The sequence below is a fragment of the Xenopus laevis genome, chromosome 9_10L (genome assembly GCF_017654675.1).
Source record: "Xenopus laevis strain J_2021 chromosome 9_10L, Xenopus_laevis_v10.1, whole genome shotgun sequence".
Taxonomy (NCBI): Eukaryota; Metazoa; Chordata; class Amphibia; order Anura; family Pipidae; genus Xenopus; species Xenopus laevis.
In genome coordinates, this window is record NC_054387.1 from 35,045,899 (window position 1) to 35,062,307 (window position 16,409).

General features: G+C 38.1%; 2 protein-coding genes across 5 annotated transcripts in view; one reads left to right on the forward strand and one right to left on the reverse strand.

The window, feature by feature from the left end:
- The window catches only part of brca1.L (breast cancer 1 L homeolog), a 55,651-nt gene extending 49,778 nt beyond the window's left edge, over positions 1 to 5,873 (reverse strand). Inside the window, exons 1-4 of one of the 2 annotated variants that reach the window (XR_001933029.2) lie at positions 5,676 to 5,873; positions 3,081 to 3,171; positions 2,552 to 2,605; positions 2,050 to 2,130 (exon numbers count right to left, since the gene is read on the reverse strand). Coding sequence is in view for 1 of the 2 variants with exons in the window: in NM_001090779.1 (NP_001084248.1) it covers positions 2,050 to 2,130; positions 2,552 to 2,605; positions 3,081 to 3,160 (215 nt within the window). In the remaining variant the exon portion in view is untranslated. 2 annotated transcript variants of the gene reach the window in all.
- Positions 5,874 to 5,939: 66 nt separating this feature from the next.
- Positions 5,940 to 16,409, forward strand: part of nbr1.L (neighbor of BRCA1 gene 1 L homeolog) — a 35,585-nt gene continuing 25,115 nt past the window's right edge. For 2 of the 3 annotated variants that reach the window (XM_018234046.1, XM_018234047.1), the window contains exons 1-4: positions 5,940 to 6,092; positions 9,763 to 9,874; positions 10,625 to 10,687; positions 12,005 to 12,023. In XM_018234046.1, the coding sequence (XP_018089535.1) occupies positions 9,773 to 9,874; positions 10,625 to 10,687; positions 12,005 to 12,023 (184 nt within the window). In that variant the 5' untranslated portion in view covers positions 5,940 to 6,092; positions 9,763 to 9,772. 3 annotated transcript variants of the gene reach the window in all.

Here is a 16,409-nt window from a genome sequence, read left to right on the forward strand (position 1 = left end):
AGTATGTTATAGATTGACTAATCCTAAGAATATTTTCTATAGTTTTTTTTATAGTTTTTATTTTTAGTTTAATTATTTGCCTTTTTCAGACCCTTTTCAGCTTTCAAATGGGGGTCACAGACCCTATCTAAAAACAAATGCTTTGTAAGTATACAAACGTATTGGTTTTGTTACAATGTATTACTCATCTTTCTATTTAGGCCTCTCCTATTCATATTCCAGTATCTTATTCAAATTGATGCATGTTGCTAGGGTAATTTGTACCCTAGCAACCAGATTGCTGAAAATGCAAGCTGGAAAGCTGCTGAATAAAAAGCTAAATAGCTCAAAAACCTTGAAAAACCTTAAAAATGAAAATCAATTGCAAATTGTCTCAGATTATCACTCTCTACATCATACTTAGTGTATTTAAAAGTGGACAAACCCTTTAAGAAGAAATACAAACACAAATACATATATAATCACCCTCACAGGTCTACTTTTCTCCTTTACCTTAATATATCTAACGGTAAACTACTTCTTAATCAGAAATGTTTGGGGAAAAATATCCTTAAATGTGACTTTATGGACCAAGCATAGTTTATACAATCTTAAGCACTCGGAAATAGGCCATTTATAATATCAATAACTGATGCCCTCTGCTGTGTGAATTTTACAATTCAAGCAACTGCTCCATTTCAATATTTTGAAGATGAATCCGACTGAAAAATTTGTTGGGTCAACCTGTGCCTTGTTGGGCTCATCCCCCCTGTAGAAACCTACAAAATACAATACAAACTAAAGAGAATGTAGGCCTAGTAAGAGGCTTTTGATGGGAGACATTTAAAGGAGAATAAAAGCCTGCTTCTTTTTCACCAAACTGCCCTGATCTTTAAAGCCCATCTCTGCCCAACTCAAATCAACATCATTATAATCCACATCTTTCAACTTTAAGCTGCTGTAAAATCAAAGCATCACTGCACTGCTCATCGTGTCCATCTTTGATTTGAACGTTCCCACCAAAGCACTTGGAAATCATACTTTGCATACACAAGATTTTCCAAGGAACAACACGGCCCAACAGAAGACCTTCCTCAGTCACACTAGTGCGAGACTACAAATACCTGAAGCAACGAGGAGTATACACTAAACAAATTATAAATTATGTTTTCATTTTTTTGCTACAGATAACCTATAGAAGGTTTTGCGTTGCATGAACAGGTCTTTTAGCACAAAGACATCAGTCATAATGTATTTAAGGGCATGTAAAGGCAAAAAAATAAAATCCCATTTTTACTTTCTTTAATGAAAAAGAAACCTATCTCCAATATACTTTAAAAAATGTGTACCGTTTTTATAAGAAACCTCACTTTATACAGTGAAATCCTCCCTTAATTTACTGCTGTGAAAATGAATTGTCAGACGGTCCCTAACTGCTCTGCAGGGAAACAATCATACTTATAACAGCAGAGAGAGCCCGCGCCTTACTTCCCAGCCATGCAGAACTCAAGCAGCTCAGTTTGTTTCCCTGTAAAGCAATCGGCAAATGTGTAGAGATTTGTATTGGATTTTATTTTTGCCTTTACATCCCCTATACTGTTTCGAACTCCAGCTGCAGGGACAAAGATTATGGAGCCAGATTTAAACAGATAAACTGGGATTCTATTTGGAGGATTATTTCGCAACAGAAACTGGTTCTCCAGAGTTGAAGAAAGTTTGTATTAAAAATACAAAAACTATAAAATCCACATTAGATTACATAACACAGGACCCAGTGCAGTCTGCATATTCTGATTATTAATCTGAATTCATTGCTGTATCGGCTTCTGGCAGATATTATTTGACTTGTGCTGTTTTGATAATTTATGACAATCTAAGCAGCCCAGACCACACTGAGCGTGTGCATAGTCTTGCAGAGATGTTTAACAAAGTTACAAGATGGTGACCCTGCAGTCAACTTTGAAAGCATAAATCATTTGTTTTATTAGGTTTCTGTTTAGTATACAAAATACAGCATTTCTAGCCTTGTTCTATTTTAGACTGACTTTACTTCCCCTTTAAACGGGTTACCTTCTAGTTACTTCGGTCTTGCATAAAGGGCACGGAACAGTTCCTTTCTTCTTTTTGCTGAGAAGTTGTAGCATACAAAATCTGGAGAGAAACAAATCACTTAGACTAAGTTAAAGCACAAGGAAACTAATTCACTGGGGCAGTTGCCTTCACCCATAATGAATGCAATCTCTAATCTTTGGTCAGAAGATGTGATGTAGTTACCCTTTTCGCCCATTGCGTGTACAGGTCCTATTGTACCTAATACACAAAAAATCCACCATCTGCCTGGATGCCAAGTGGCAATGACTCGGCACTCAAAGGACTTGCTTAAAAACTTCTTTTAATTGTGCAAAAAAAACCTTGATAAAGGTCTGAATATGTGACCAAAATTTATATTTTTCACACTAAAAAGTTTTTTTTTTAAATTATTTAAACAAGCCCTGTGAGTGGGGAGTACTTGCTGTGAATATTTATATAAAGGTACACCTCATCAACTTAAAAAATGTCTTTAAGTACTTACTTGCAAAATATGTGATCACACTTTGTTGCAACTGGTTCCTTCATCAGCTCTAAGCTACAAAATAAGTCACACGTACAATCAGTGAGGACAAAGATGTATTTAGATTTATATTCTGAAAATTGTATTGGCACAATGGAAAGGAAAATCCAAACACACAGCAACTACTATGTGAAATAAAATATGTCTAAATAGCATTAATACTTGCCATCCAACTGTAACATAAAAACTCCTACAAGCATACATTATCAGAACCACTGCCCATCCAAGTTACAGAATGACTGCCTGATTTTATTTTATTGATAAGTTAATTCTGCTGCCCTAAACACCAAATAACAGGCTAAAAAGGGCAATAGACAAAAAATACAGTATTTATAATTTATAAGTAGCGTGTTTAGGGAGGATGTACTTAAACATTCAGATCTGGATAAGAGCGCTACCACAGTAATAGATTTGCGCAATAGCTTACAAACACGCATTTAATTTTACGATTTGTATAATATTAAGCATTACAACACAAGTGTATAATTACCAGATTGGGCACTCCAAATTCTTCTGCATGACCGAAATCACGCTACAAATGCCTTCAATATCCATTCTTGAGCAGGTCATTTTACTTTGTCCTTTAGATAATACATTGGTTAAATGCAATACATATTCGTTATTTTGGTAAACATACTAAGCAGAATATTAATACAGGTATGGGATCCGTTATACGGAATCCCTTTTTTCCAGAAAGCTCTGAATTACGGAATGGCCGTCTCCCACAGACTAAATTTTATGCAAATAATAAAAAATAAAATTTCAAATGATTTCCTTTTTCTCTGTAATAATAAAACAGTAGCTTGTACTTGATCAATACTGTGGGGCCGATTCATGAAGCTCGAGTGAAGGATTCGAAGTAAAAAAACTTCGAATTTCGAAGTGTTTTTTGGGCTACTTCGACCATCGAATGGGCTACTTCGACCTTCGAATCGAAGGATTCGAAGTAAAAATCATTCGACCATTCGATAGTCGAAGTACTGCCTGTTTAAAAAAAACTTCGACCCCCTACTTCGGCAGCTAAAAGCTACCGAAGTCAATGTTAGCCTATGGGGAAGGTCCCCATAGGCTTGCCTAAGTTTTTCTGATCGAAGGATATTCCTTCGATCGTTGTATTAAAATCCTTCGAATCGTTCGATCGCAGCATTTGCGCTAAATCCTTCGACTTCGATATTCGAAGTCGATGGATTTTAGTTCCTAGTCGAATATCGAGGGTTAATAAAACCCTCGATATTCGACCCTTAATACATCTGCCCCTAAAGGTATAATTAATCCTTAGTGGAAGCAAAACCAGCCTATCGGGTTTACTTAATGTTTACATGATTTTCTTGTAGACTTGGTATGAAGATCCAAATTACGAATGATCCGTTATATGGAAAAACTCAGGTCCCGCGCATTCTGGAAAACAGTTCCCATACCTGTACTGAATGACCCTTTTCTATTTTATAGCAAGGCTAATCCTAACTACCCCTATCAACAACAGCTACTGAAAAATAAAAACTGTAGCACAAACACTTGAAATAAGTTGGTCACACTTGTGAGGATCAGTGTACAAGAGTATCTTCAGCCAACAAATAAAGGAACCCAATAAAGAAACCTAAATGACAGCTTTTTAAAGTTGTAAAGTTTTCTATAATATATACAATATTAGATACACATCCATACAAGCTGATAAATAATATTGTTATCTGCCTGTAGCTGGCCTGTCATTCAGAGCATTCTGGATAATGAGCTTCCTGTTAAGAGATCCTGTACCCGGACAGGTAAGGGATCTGTTATCTGGCAACCTGTTATCCAGAAAGCTCCAAATGACAGAAAGGTCAATAGTTCTAATATTTAACAATTATTTTTTTCACTGTAATAATAAAACAGTAGCCTGTACTTGATCCCAACTAAGATATTATTGATCCGTATTGGAGGAAAAAAATTATATTGGGTTTATTCAATGTTTATTTATTTTTTTATTAGACTTAAGGTAAGAAGGTCTAGATTCCCAAAACAGCCATTACCAAGCATTCTGGATAATAGGTTCCATACTGAAGATTCTCCTTAGGGATGGTGAAGATATTAGCCAGATTTTGGGCTCTGTTCCTTACCAAAAGCATTCTCGCATTTTTCGGTGACTTGCCTCAATTTCAGACAATTTTTGGGCAAACATCTACTTGCCACCAGAATGTCTAGAGATTGACCAATATTTCTTGAAATTGAATATGAATTAGAGCCTCATGGGGCCCCTATACCTCCTCTGTCCCCCTCTGTAGTTGCACCCCCGTTGATGGGCAAATCTGTCCCATTTTCTTCATAGAAAAATTTGCAAAACAGTGAAATTTTCACATATATTAATTTCTTGTTTAGCCTTTGTTCCCACTGCACATATTGTGCTATGTTTGGGCTACTTTTGAAGTGCCTCTTGGCTAGTTTTGGGCTGGTTTTGTAGCTGACTTTGATTAAATTAGCTACTGGGGCATCTTTGGAGGTACAGATCTTCGGTGCTAAAGGGCTGTGGTTGCCTTGGGCTGGTACAGAAGCCCAACACATAATGTAAACAGGGTTGCCGCCTGGTCGGTATTTTACCGGCCTGGCTGGTAAAAATTATGCTTGATGCCACTGTTATTAATAGGAAAAATAGGCAAGAATATTGGAAGGCAGGTATTTTTTTTTAAAGAAAAGGTGGCAACCCTAAATGTACAACATTTCTAGCCTACTTTTTAGTTAAGCTTTAGCTCTCCTTTAATGTCAGCTAAATAAATCAGTTTTTTATTGGAACAACCTTTAGGTCTATTTCAACCCAAATAAAAGATAAAGAACAGGAATGGCACATGCATTACACCCATTTTCCACACACAGGACGTATTTATCAACACTGGGCAACTTTGCACCTGGGCAGTAACCCATAGCAACGAATCTAATCTTTCCCTTCATAGCTGTATCCCTGATTGGTTACTGCCCCGGTGGAAATTGACCCAATGAGCCCCAGTCACAGGGCGCACTAAGGCCTCACTTTGTATTAAAATTGACAATATGAGAGCGAGTAAAAAGTTCATTGGACACTTTAAGATTTTAACCCTTCAAAAGGGAACATTACCTGTCCCTTAAATGCAACTTGCTCGCTGAGGGCACACACTTCCCCTCCGACACGCCAGACTCATTTACACAACTCGCGCCACAGTGACGACAGCTAGCGCATGCGCCGCAGCCCTCCAATGGCAGCCGTCCTACGCTCGATGACGGAGACAGTTGCACGTGATCCAGATGCTGACGTCAGACGATCACACGCCTCCTTGTTTACAGGAAGGAATCGTCCCGTTAAACCCCGCCCCTCGTCCCTATCTCGTCCAATCGGTAGTCTTCTCTGAGCTGAAAACGTCAGATCGCCATGTTATACAGTAAAAAAGTCCTGCCGGAGCGAACCGAGAATTCCATAGGAAAAAAACAGGACTCTCGCGGAATTGCCAGCCTCAGCTCTCCTGCTGGGATCGCATGAACAGCCGGACACTGAAAGGTACTGCGGGCCTATAAATGTATAGATAAAGTCATAGGTAGACAGGAAGCGAATTATATACATTATATCTGACTTCTCTGGCTATTTCCCATCAGGCCTTGCGAAGTGGCCTGTAATGCGTCTCTATAAAAAAAAAAAAGGCTGGTTTGGAGCTGGATGAACAGACTAGGGAGGAATAACACGGAAATGACTGTGCAAAAGAAACGTGTGGGAGTGGACATACAGTACAAGGCTTACCTTGTCACTTTGCAGGCCTCACAACAACCAGGCGCAGTAACCCATAGCAACCATATTAAACAGGCGACTAGTAAATGCTAGCTTGTGATTGGTTGCTATAGGAGACAGGACCCATAGTAAACTTTCACTTTTAGTGCCATTGTAGTGGCTGATGTTCCATAATTACATAGTAAAGTCATACCTCCCAACATTTTGGAAGTAAAAAGAGGGACCAAAAAATTTTTTACGCATGTAGCGCATCAATTTTTTGGCCACACCCCTTTCTGTGGCCACACCCCCTAATTACCATGTTTGTTTTACAAAATTTGGCAGGTTATGAAAGTTTGAAAATATTTCTCCTTATCTAAACTGTGTTTTTGTGTCTCAAAATTGTTACAAAGTATCTTATTTGCACCTGTTAGCTGTTCTGGGCTCTCTGCTAAAAGCCAATTAAGTGAGAAACTTTGTTTCTTTTTCTGGCTGTTCAATGCAGAGAAAAGAGGGACTTTCCAGTACAAATGAGGGACTGCAGGTTAATCGGTCAAAAGAGGGACTGTCCCTCCGAAAAAGGGACAGTTGGGAGGTATGTAAAGTTGGGTTGAAAAAAGCATAGAGTAGGTCAAGTTCAACTCCTCCAAGTTTTGCATGCACATGCCTTTACAGACCTATCTGTATCTCACATATATAAACTATATATACCAATACTTATACTACTAAACTAACTGTACATCACTATATATACCTCTTAAAGCTGAAAGTCCTGCATGGGTCCATTTTTCAGGCCCCCCATAAGTTAAAAAAAAAATGTTGGCCCCAGGGCCCCCCTTACAAGTTAAAAAAAAAAACTTTGGGGCCCCAGAAAATATTTAAAAAAAAAAAATTTGTGGCAGGGGCCTGTAGAGTATTAAAATAATACTTTGGTGGCTAGGGCTTTAAAGGAGAAGTAAAGCCTAACTAAAGAAGTAGGTAGAAATGTTGTACATTATGTTTTGTGCTTCTGTTCCAGCCCAAGGCAACCACAGCCCTTTAGCAGTGAAGATATGTGTCTCCAAAGATGCCCCAGTAGCTCCCCATCTTCTTTTCTGCTGATTCGTTGCACATGCTCTGTGCTGCTGTCACTTACTGAGCTTAGGGACCCACTCACAATATACAGTACGCATAGAAAAGAAATGTCACAATATAAGGCTGATTAGTAATTAATGCAGATAATTACTACATGGCAGCACAGAAACCAGTGCAATTAGCATCAGAATTTAATAATCATATTATATAATAATATATCATATATAATATTACAGGACAACCTCATTTTCTGCTTGATAATTTGTGACGACCCCTAAGCTTAGCTTCTCAACAGCTGCTCAGAGCCCACTGAGCATGTGAGTGTCACAGACACTTTCCTAGATGGTGACCCCCTGTGACAAGTTTTAAGGGTTTATTTCGCCTTTAAAAAAAAATAAAAAAACACAGTGGTGTTCAGCAGAACTGAACTCGTGGCTTCAGGACTTCAAGTTCGGCTCTTTTCGTGTCTTTGGGTCTTTCCTCAGCTTCAGGATTTCGGCAGTTCTGGACTTCGGCTTTTCGGCGGTTCACGACTTTTGAAGTTGCGGCACAGCTTCAACGCAAGCCAAGGGGGGCCCAGCTATTTCAAAAACTGCAGCTCAGCAAGGCCCCCTTTAGGCCCGGGCCCGGTACACTTGTACCTCCTGTGCCCCCCTGATGGCGGCCCTGGCTACTTTGAACCACACTGGATGCCTCCCCCAAAAACTGTAGATCACTATATCCTTATTATTGTGCAAGAAGTCATCCAAGCCAGAGGCATAAATATACATCTGCCATCACCTGACATTCCACAACCGTATTGCCCTCAACCTGAAGAACCAACTTTTCAGCTTCAAATGAAACTTCCGTTCCTTAAATCTAAAGGGGTGGCCTCTGGCTCATTGTCTTTTTTTATGGGGAAAAAGATCCCCTGATATCTGTCTGTAATGTTTAAGATTGTTTCTTCATGCAGATTGAAAATGGGCAGTCTGTCCAGCGTGTCAATTTCCATAATTGCCTTGCGAGGAAACTTTCGGTGACTTCAGAAATCAAAGTGCCGCATATGTTTTCTCATCAGCAACTTACTTTATTGCCAATGCAAAAGCATTTTGGGGAGTCTTGTCACCTGTAGTAGTGCAAATCTCCCCATGTGCCAATACCCTTAGAGCAAGTGCTCCTTCACTGCCCTCTGTATCAAGTTTTTTTTTTTAAATGTATGGGATCTGTTACTGGGTACCCATTATTCAGAAACCTCCAAATTATGGAAAGACCATCTCCCATAGACTCCAATTTTTTTAATTATTTATTTTTTCTCTGTAAAATTAAAACAGAACCTTGATCCTAACTAAAATATATTTGATCCTTATTAGAGGCAAACAATCCTATTGGGCTTATTTAAAGTGACTTTTAGTGGACTCGGAGATCCAAATTACTGAAAGATACCTTATCCAGAAAGCCTAAGGTCCTGAGCATTCTGATAACCGGTCCCATTCCTGTATAGGGCTTCCACATTCCAACGCTGAGAATCCAGACAGTGACTTCATAGGGGCTGATGACATTAGGGATGGGGCGATGGCTTTTCTGGGCATTAGTGGGTGGGACTATCACATGGATATATCATGGAGGTACTGTGCTGCAAGTTTTAGTTTCAGAAAGATGAAATCCAGACAAACAGTTTTGAAGTGAACTGCCTGTGTGAAAACAGGACTGTCCAATCCAAACTGGAATTCTTATCCATTGTGAATATATAAATTATTTCATGTTAGTGCAGGTATACACAATTTCTAGTGGGCAGAACATTTTCTTTTTACACTGCCATTACCATTTATGTACATAAGCACAAGTCCAGAGCAGTATTCGTTTTTTTGTCTATGTTTCCTTTCAAAATTATTAATACATTTTAAATTATCTACTGTATGTTCATGGGGCAGATTTATCAAGGGTCGAATTTCGAAGCGATAAATACTTTCGAAATTTGAATGGCTTTACTTCGACTTCGAATATCGAAGTCAAAGTTTTTTTCACTGAATTTGACCATTTTGCAGTCGAAGTAAAATCGTTTGATCGAATGATTAAATCCTTCGAACGGAAGGATTTTATCCATCGATCAAACGATTTTTCTTTGACTTCAAAAAACTGCTCTAGAAGTTCCCCATAGGCTAACATAGCACTTCGGCAGGTTTAATTTGGCGAAGCATCGAAATTGAAGTTTTTTTAAACAGACAGTACTTCCATTATCGAATGGTCTAATATTCAAACGATATGACTTTGAATTTTGAATTTTTTTACTTCGAAAATTCCCTCTAATTCACTTTGATAAATCTGCCCCCATGTGTTCATTTCTTGTCTGTTTTATGCACGTGACAATGATACATGGCCAGCGGAATGCTCAATAGTGTGATGTTTATTACAGAGCAGAGAGCATGGAGTCCCAGGTGAATTTGTGTGTGAGCTGTAATGGAGAATCCCAAAACTTTCTAGTGTCTGACTCTGAAAATACAACTTGGGCTGACGTGGAGACAATGGTAAGTATTGGTTAAACAGTATTGGTACTTATGTAGTGTTTGGGGTAATAAGAATTTTTACTACTAAAGGGTAATATAATAAAAGGTGCAAAGATCTGGTCTTCTGTAGTAACCAATCAACTAACCAATAAATGATGTCTGCTAATTTGACTTAAATGTGTGCCAATGGCTTATTCATATAAAGTGTAGTAACACTGTGATTGTGTAAGTAACCCAAAGGCCATTTAGGGCATGTATGTCACAAACCCCAAGGTACTAGTAGTTAATAGTAGAAAATGTAATGTTCCGGTCATTTCTAGAGTGAAAAATAAAATCAGGCAGTGACATTTCAAGTACACAATGGGACCCAATGTAAAGCAGTGCTCTATGGAAGCTTGTAGCAGCCCCTCTGTTAGAGATTCATGTCAGTCTAGACCTGATTCCACTGGAGAGTAAACCTTGTCCACTAGCTTAAGCAGTTTCGTAACTAGATGTCACTGGGCCTCACAGCAAATAAATTGTAGTTCCCCCAACATATCCAGAGGTTATCTTGTCTTACCAATATATGTTGAAATTGCTGATTAATTAGGGCGTCATGGGGCCCCCTATACCTCTTGGGGCCCCCTGCAGCCACAGGGTCTGCTTCCTCTGTAATTACACCCCTGAGCTTAAGCACAATATCTCTATATTATAATATTATAATATTTTCTTTCCCCTGTTTTGTAAAATCATAATGTGAACAAATTTGCTAGCGAAGTTTGTATTTTATAGGTGCTTGTCTCTTATGATCTGAATGACATCCAGATAAAGTACATGGATGAGGATAATGAAGAGGTGAGTTGATTTTTTTTGATGCAGCAGCAGCAATCAATCAATCAATCAATCCAGTGATATTCAAGGGAGATTTGTACACCACAAAGCATTAGGCAACTTAGGACACGATGAAAGTGAAGATACATGTCTCCAAAAATATCTCTTTATATCTTGGAGCCTGCCCTTTAATGGAAGCATTGTTTTAACAAGCCATACACTACCAAAGCTTAGCATATATACAGCACCCCATAGCCAATTGAGCCGTGCAGGCTTTGGGCATTAGGGAGCTTTCAGACCAATATAATAAGTATGTGGTTTAACTAGATACAATTCAAAGAGGGTTGATACAAATCCAGAGCTTAGAGGGGCGGTTCACCTGCTAGTCCACATAGGAGCTACCAAATAGCCAATCACAGCCCTTATTTGTTACCTGCCCTTATTTGTTTCATGCTTGTGTTGCTCCCCAAATTTTTTTACATTTGAATGTGGCTCATGGGTAAACAAGGTTGGGGAACCCTGCTCTACATCATGCTAAAAGTTAACTCAAAGGTGACAACCCCTTTAAAGTATCATAATTGATACAGCTTCTGAGGCATGGATCATCACTGTTATCTCCTCCAGCTAGGTTGCACTCACTTGTTTAAAACAGCATTTATTAGAAACACAGTAAAACATTTTCACTGTGTTTCTAATAAATGCTATGTTTTAAACAATGCTTTTCAAATTACAATGACCGAAAAACATCTCATGGGGAGATTGGCAGCAGCAGCCAGGAAAACAATATTGCAACAATGGCTACACACTGCACCCCCACCATTACTATTGGTGAACAGAAACTACACTACTTTTTCTATATGGACTGGCTGGAAACCACAACTAAAAAAGAACACAATACCTCTAAATTCTTTAATACATGGTCAATTTACATAACACACCTCCCACAACGAATCAAATGCCTCACAATCTATACCTTTAGAAAAACGTCATGGCACTACAACAAGAACAATTGCAGCCTGATACTGCGCCTCCCAGAAATCATCAGATTAACAGATTGCTAACCTCTTATTTAAACTAATCTTCATAGGACCCACCCCCCATGCTATATTTGCTTTATGGAAATATGTGCAATTTCTTCATGTGATTATACTTTGTTAATAAATAATAATAAAAACAAGTTATAAAAAAAACCCCCCAAAAAACTATGCTTTTGGTCAAAGGGAAACAAAGGAGCTTGAGCAATTATAAAAACTTAATGACACTTTTCAGTTTTTGTTTTGCCTTAGTTAACTGTTGTCTTAGTATTCTCTATATAGACTAATTCTTTATGCCTTATTCCAGGTGTCTGTGAACAGCCAAGGTGAGTTTTGTAATAGTAAATATGCATTCTTGTTACATTGCCGTTATCTCTATATGTACTGCATTTGCTGGATAGTTACATAGTTACATAGTTAAATTGGGTTGAAAAAAGACAAAGTCCATCAAGTTCAACCCCATCAAATGAAAACCAAGCATCCATACACACACCCCTCCCTACTTTCATATAAATTCTATATACCCATACCTATATTAACTATAGAGCTTAGTATCACAATAGTCTTCGATATTATGTCTGTCCAAAAAATCATTCAAGCCATTCTTAAAGGCATTAACTGAATCAGCCATCACAACATCACCCGGCAGTGCATTCCACAACCTCACTGACCTGACTGTGAAGAACCCCCTACATTGCTTCAAATGAAAGTTCTTTTCTTCTAGTCTAAAGGGGTGGCCTCTGGTACGGTGATCCACTTTATGGGTAAAAACGTCCCCTGCTATTTGTCTATAATGTCCTCTAATGTACTTGTATAGTGTAATCATGTCCCCTCGCAAGCGCGTTTTTTCCAGAGAAAACCTTGACAGTCTACCCTCATAATTTAGTTGCACTTAGTCTCTGCACTCTCTCCAGCTCATTTATATCCCTCTTAAGGACTGGAGTCCAAAACTGCACTGCATACTCCAGATGAGGCCTCACCAGGGACCTATAAAGAGGCATAATTATGTTTTCATCCCTTGAGTTAATGCCCGTTTTTATGCAAGACAGAACTTTATTTGCTTTAGTAGCCACAGAATGACACTGCCCAGAATTAGACAACGTGTTATCTACAAAGACCCCTAGATCCTTCTCATTTAAGGAAACTCCCAACACACTGCCATTTAGTGTATAACTTGCATTTATATTATTTTTGCCAAAGTGCATAACCTTGCATTTATCAACATTGAACCTCATTTTCCAGTTTGCTGCCCAGTTTTCCAACTTAGACAAATCACTCTGCAAAATGGCAGCATCCTGCATGGAACCTATAGTTCTTCACAATTTAGTATCATCTGTAAAAATAGAAACAGCACTTTCAATGCCCACCTCCAGGTCATTAATAAACAAGTTGAAAAGCAAGGGACCTAGTACAGAGCCCTGCGGTACTCCACTAACAACACTGGTCCAATTAGAAAATGTTCAATTTACCACCACTCTTTGTAGTCTATCTTTTAGCCAGTTCTCTATCCAGGTACAAATACAATGTTCCAGGCCAACATTCCTTAATTTAACCAGTAACCTTTTGTGTGGCATTGTATCAAATGCTTTAGCAAAGTCTTAATAAATCACATCCACTGCCATCCCAGAATTGAGGTCCTTACTTGCCTTCTAATAAAAAGAAATTAAAAAGAAATTAACATGCTTGTTTTTGTGCTTAAGTTTTTGGACTTTTTAAGGCTTGTGTGCTTTAGCTGTCATAATACCCAGATTCATAGACTTTATTTTGCAACATAATCATCTGTTAAATCAGGCAGGCTGCATGTAGTTGCACATTTTGACCAGTGTATGTGTGGCATTTTAGGATTGGATGTCAGTGCAACTGTGGGTCTGACTGGTCTTTACATGTTAAGATAAAAGCACACAGTCTGCTTGTTGTGATCTTTGGGAAATGCACGGCATAAAGCAGACAGACTGACCTCTTGCTTGAGGTGGATGAGGCATTTTGACTGACAGTTTTCATCCTTACTACAGCGGCAGCCAGGTGCCCTATGTGCAGTAGCCCTTAAAAATTCTGCCGCTTTCACCGACACTCTCATCATAAGCCTAAGAAAGCTGCACAATGTGATCATATTGAGTCTGACCTGTCAGGATCTGCCCATGTCTGGCCACCTTTACTGTGAGCAAGGTCTAAATCTTATGATACATTTAAAGATTCCCTAATTCGGCTCCTCCCAGATTGGTTGATCCAATCATGTGACCGCAGGGATTGAATTGAAAAAGGTTGGTTACCTGATGGGATTTTTAAAACCTGCCCCATAGATATTCCGAGCTATGAGTTGGACAGTGATTTGGGCAAATACAACAGCAGCAGCTGTTTTTTTGTATTGTGCTGCCAGTAAGCACAGGGCATGGCATCGATCAAAGAGTATACTGTATAATATCAAATTTACAATGCTGCCACTATAATACTCTGAAGCCAGTGCCGTTGATCTTACAATTGATTCCACTTAAAGTAAAACTATACCCCCAAAATCAATACTTAAGCAACAGATATTTTATATCAAATTAAGTGGCATATTAAAGAATCTTACCAAACTGGTATATATATATATATATATATATATATATATATATATATATATATATATATATATATATATATATTTAAGTAAATATTGTCCTTTTACATCTCTTGCCTTGAACCACCATTTCATGATGGTCTGTGTGCTGCCTCAGAGATCACCTGACCAGAAATACTTCAGCTCTAACCGTAACAGGAAGAAGTGTGGAAGCAAAAGACAGAACTGTCTGTTAATTGGCTCATGTGACCTAACATGTATGGTTTGTTTGTGTGCACCGGGAATCATACGATCCCAGGGGGTGGCCCTTATTTTTTTAAAGGGCAGTTTTCTATTTAGGATTACCCAATGGCACATGGATTACTTAAAGGAACAGTAACAACAAAAAAATTAAATGCTTTAAATTAATGAAAATCTAATGTAGTGTTGCCCTGCAATGGTAAAACTGTTCTGTTTGCTTCAGAAACACTACTATAGTTGATATACACAAGCTGCTGTGGAGCAATGGCGGAAATTGAAAAATGGCTATATGGCACAGGTTAACTAATGGATAACAGATAACACCATTAGACAGACGGAGCTTATCTTCTATCTGCTGTGTAACTTGAGCTTTTTTCTCCTTTGAATGGCTGCCCCCATGGCTACACAGCAGCTTATTTATATAAACAATAGTAGTGTTTCTTAAGCAAACACAGTAGTTTTACCAGTGCAGGGCAACACTGCATTAGTTTATCATTACTTTAACACGCTTTTATTTTTTGACGTTACTGTTCCTTTAAAAAGTATATTATTATGAAAATGGTTTATTTACATGAAACATGAAGCATTACCTATGAGCTGTTTTATGCAATATCTGTTTATAGAGAGCTACATTGTTCATGGGCTATAGTTTTCCTTTAAAGGGTTTAAACAATCAGTTTGCTTATATTTCATATACTTTGAGGATGGGGAAATGTGTATTGTAAAACTCCGCTTTGACTGCAGCAACACTCCGTTTATAACAACCAACAGTAACATTTTTAAATGTATACAAGAAATATAAAAAAATACATGTATTGTAATGAAGATGAACTCTGTTTAGTAGCAGTGCATTTATTAGTACATAATACACAAAAGCCATGAATATCTTGTAAATGATATCCTTATAAACGGTGAGTTCTGATGTCATTTCTGTCACATGACTCACTGAAACTTGTGTATTATATAGTGAATAAAGTACCCCCTGTTGCAAAATATGAGGATATTAGAAGTTACCTCGGAGTTCCATGACCTGTATAACTAACTTATAATATCCTTATGTTTTACAAGAAGGGGTACTTTATTCACTATATATTTAGTGTATATTTTTGTTCCAGTGGGTGCTGGATGTCGCTAAACCATTCTAAAGACAGGCAGGTTCTTCAACAAAACAACTGACTTGCCCCTGAAAGTGTTAAGTGGAAGTTGTAATCCTCTATGTCCCTGTCAGATGTACTGTCACTTACAGGGTTAATAAATAAATATATGCATTGCACACTCAGACTTGTATAAAAAGTCAAAATGTATTATATCATGTCAGTAAAAACTTACGACATCGCAGAGAACCCAACGCGTTTCGACCACCACATCCATATATTTATTTGTTTACATGATACTTATCAGGAGGCTGTGATTGGGCAGCCCCCCCGGATCAGCACCTCAGCATGGCCCTTAGGGTGTGCGCCTTCCAAATTCTAATGTGACTTACAGGGTTAAGTCAGTTGTTTTTCACTAGGCAAGCTGCAATGAGTCAGAGCCAAGTCATACAACCTGCCTGGCTTAGAACCATTTAGTAAACATTCATAAAGTAAGAACACATTTATGGTTAATTTAAATGCACTTTAATTACAATAAAATATGTTTATTAAGTGTTAATGTTGAGGTGAAGAGGTTTGTTGGATCCTAAAATCAACATAAAATATCAACCTTGCATTAGATTAGAACAACCATAGATTGTTCCAAGATTTAGCATCTCAGCCTTCTAACAAAGTACAGCCTGGTATGTGATCCGTTATACACAATCCTGTTATCCAGAACGCTCTGAATTACAGGAAGGCCATCTCCCATAGTCGAATAATTTAACATTTCTAAAATGATTTTCCTTTGTATTAATCAAACAGAATATTGTACTTGA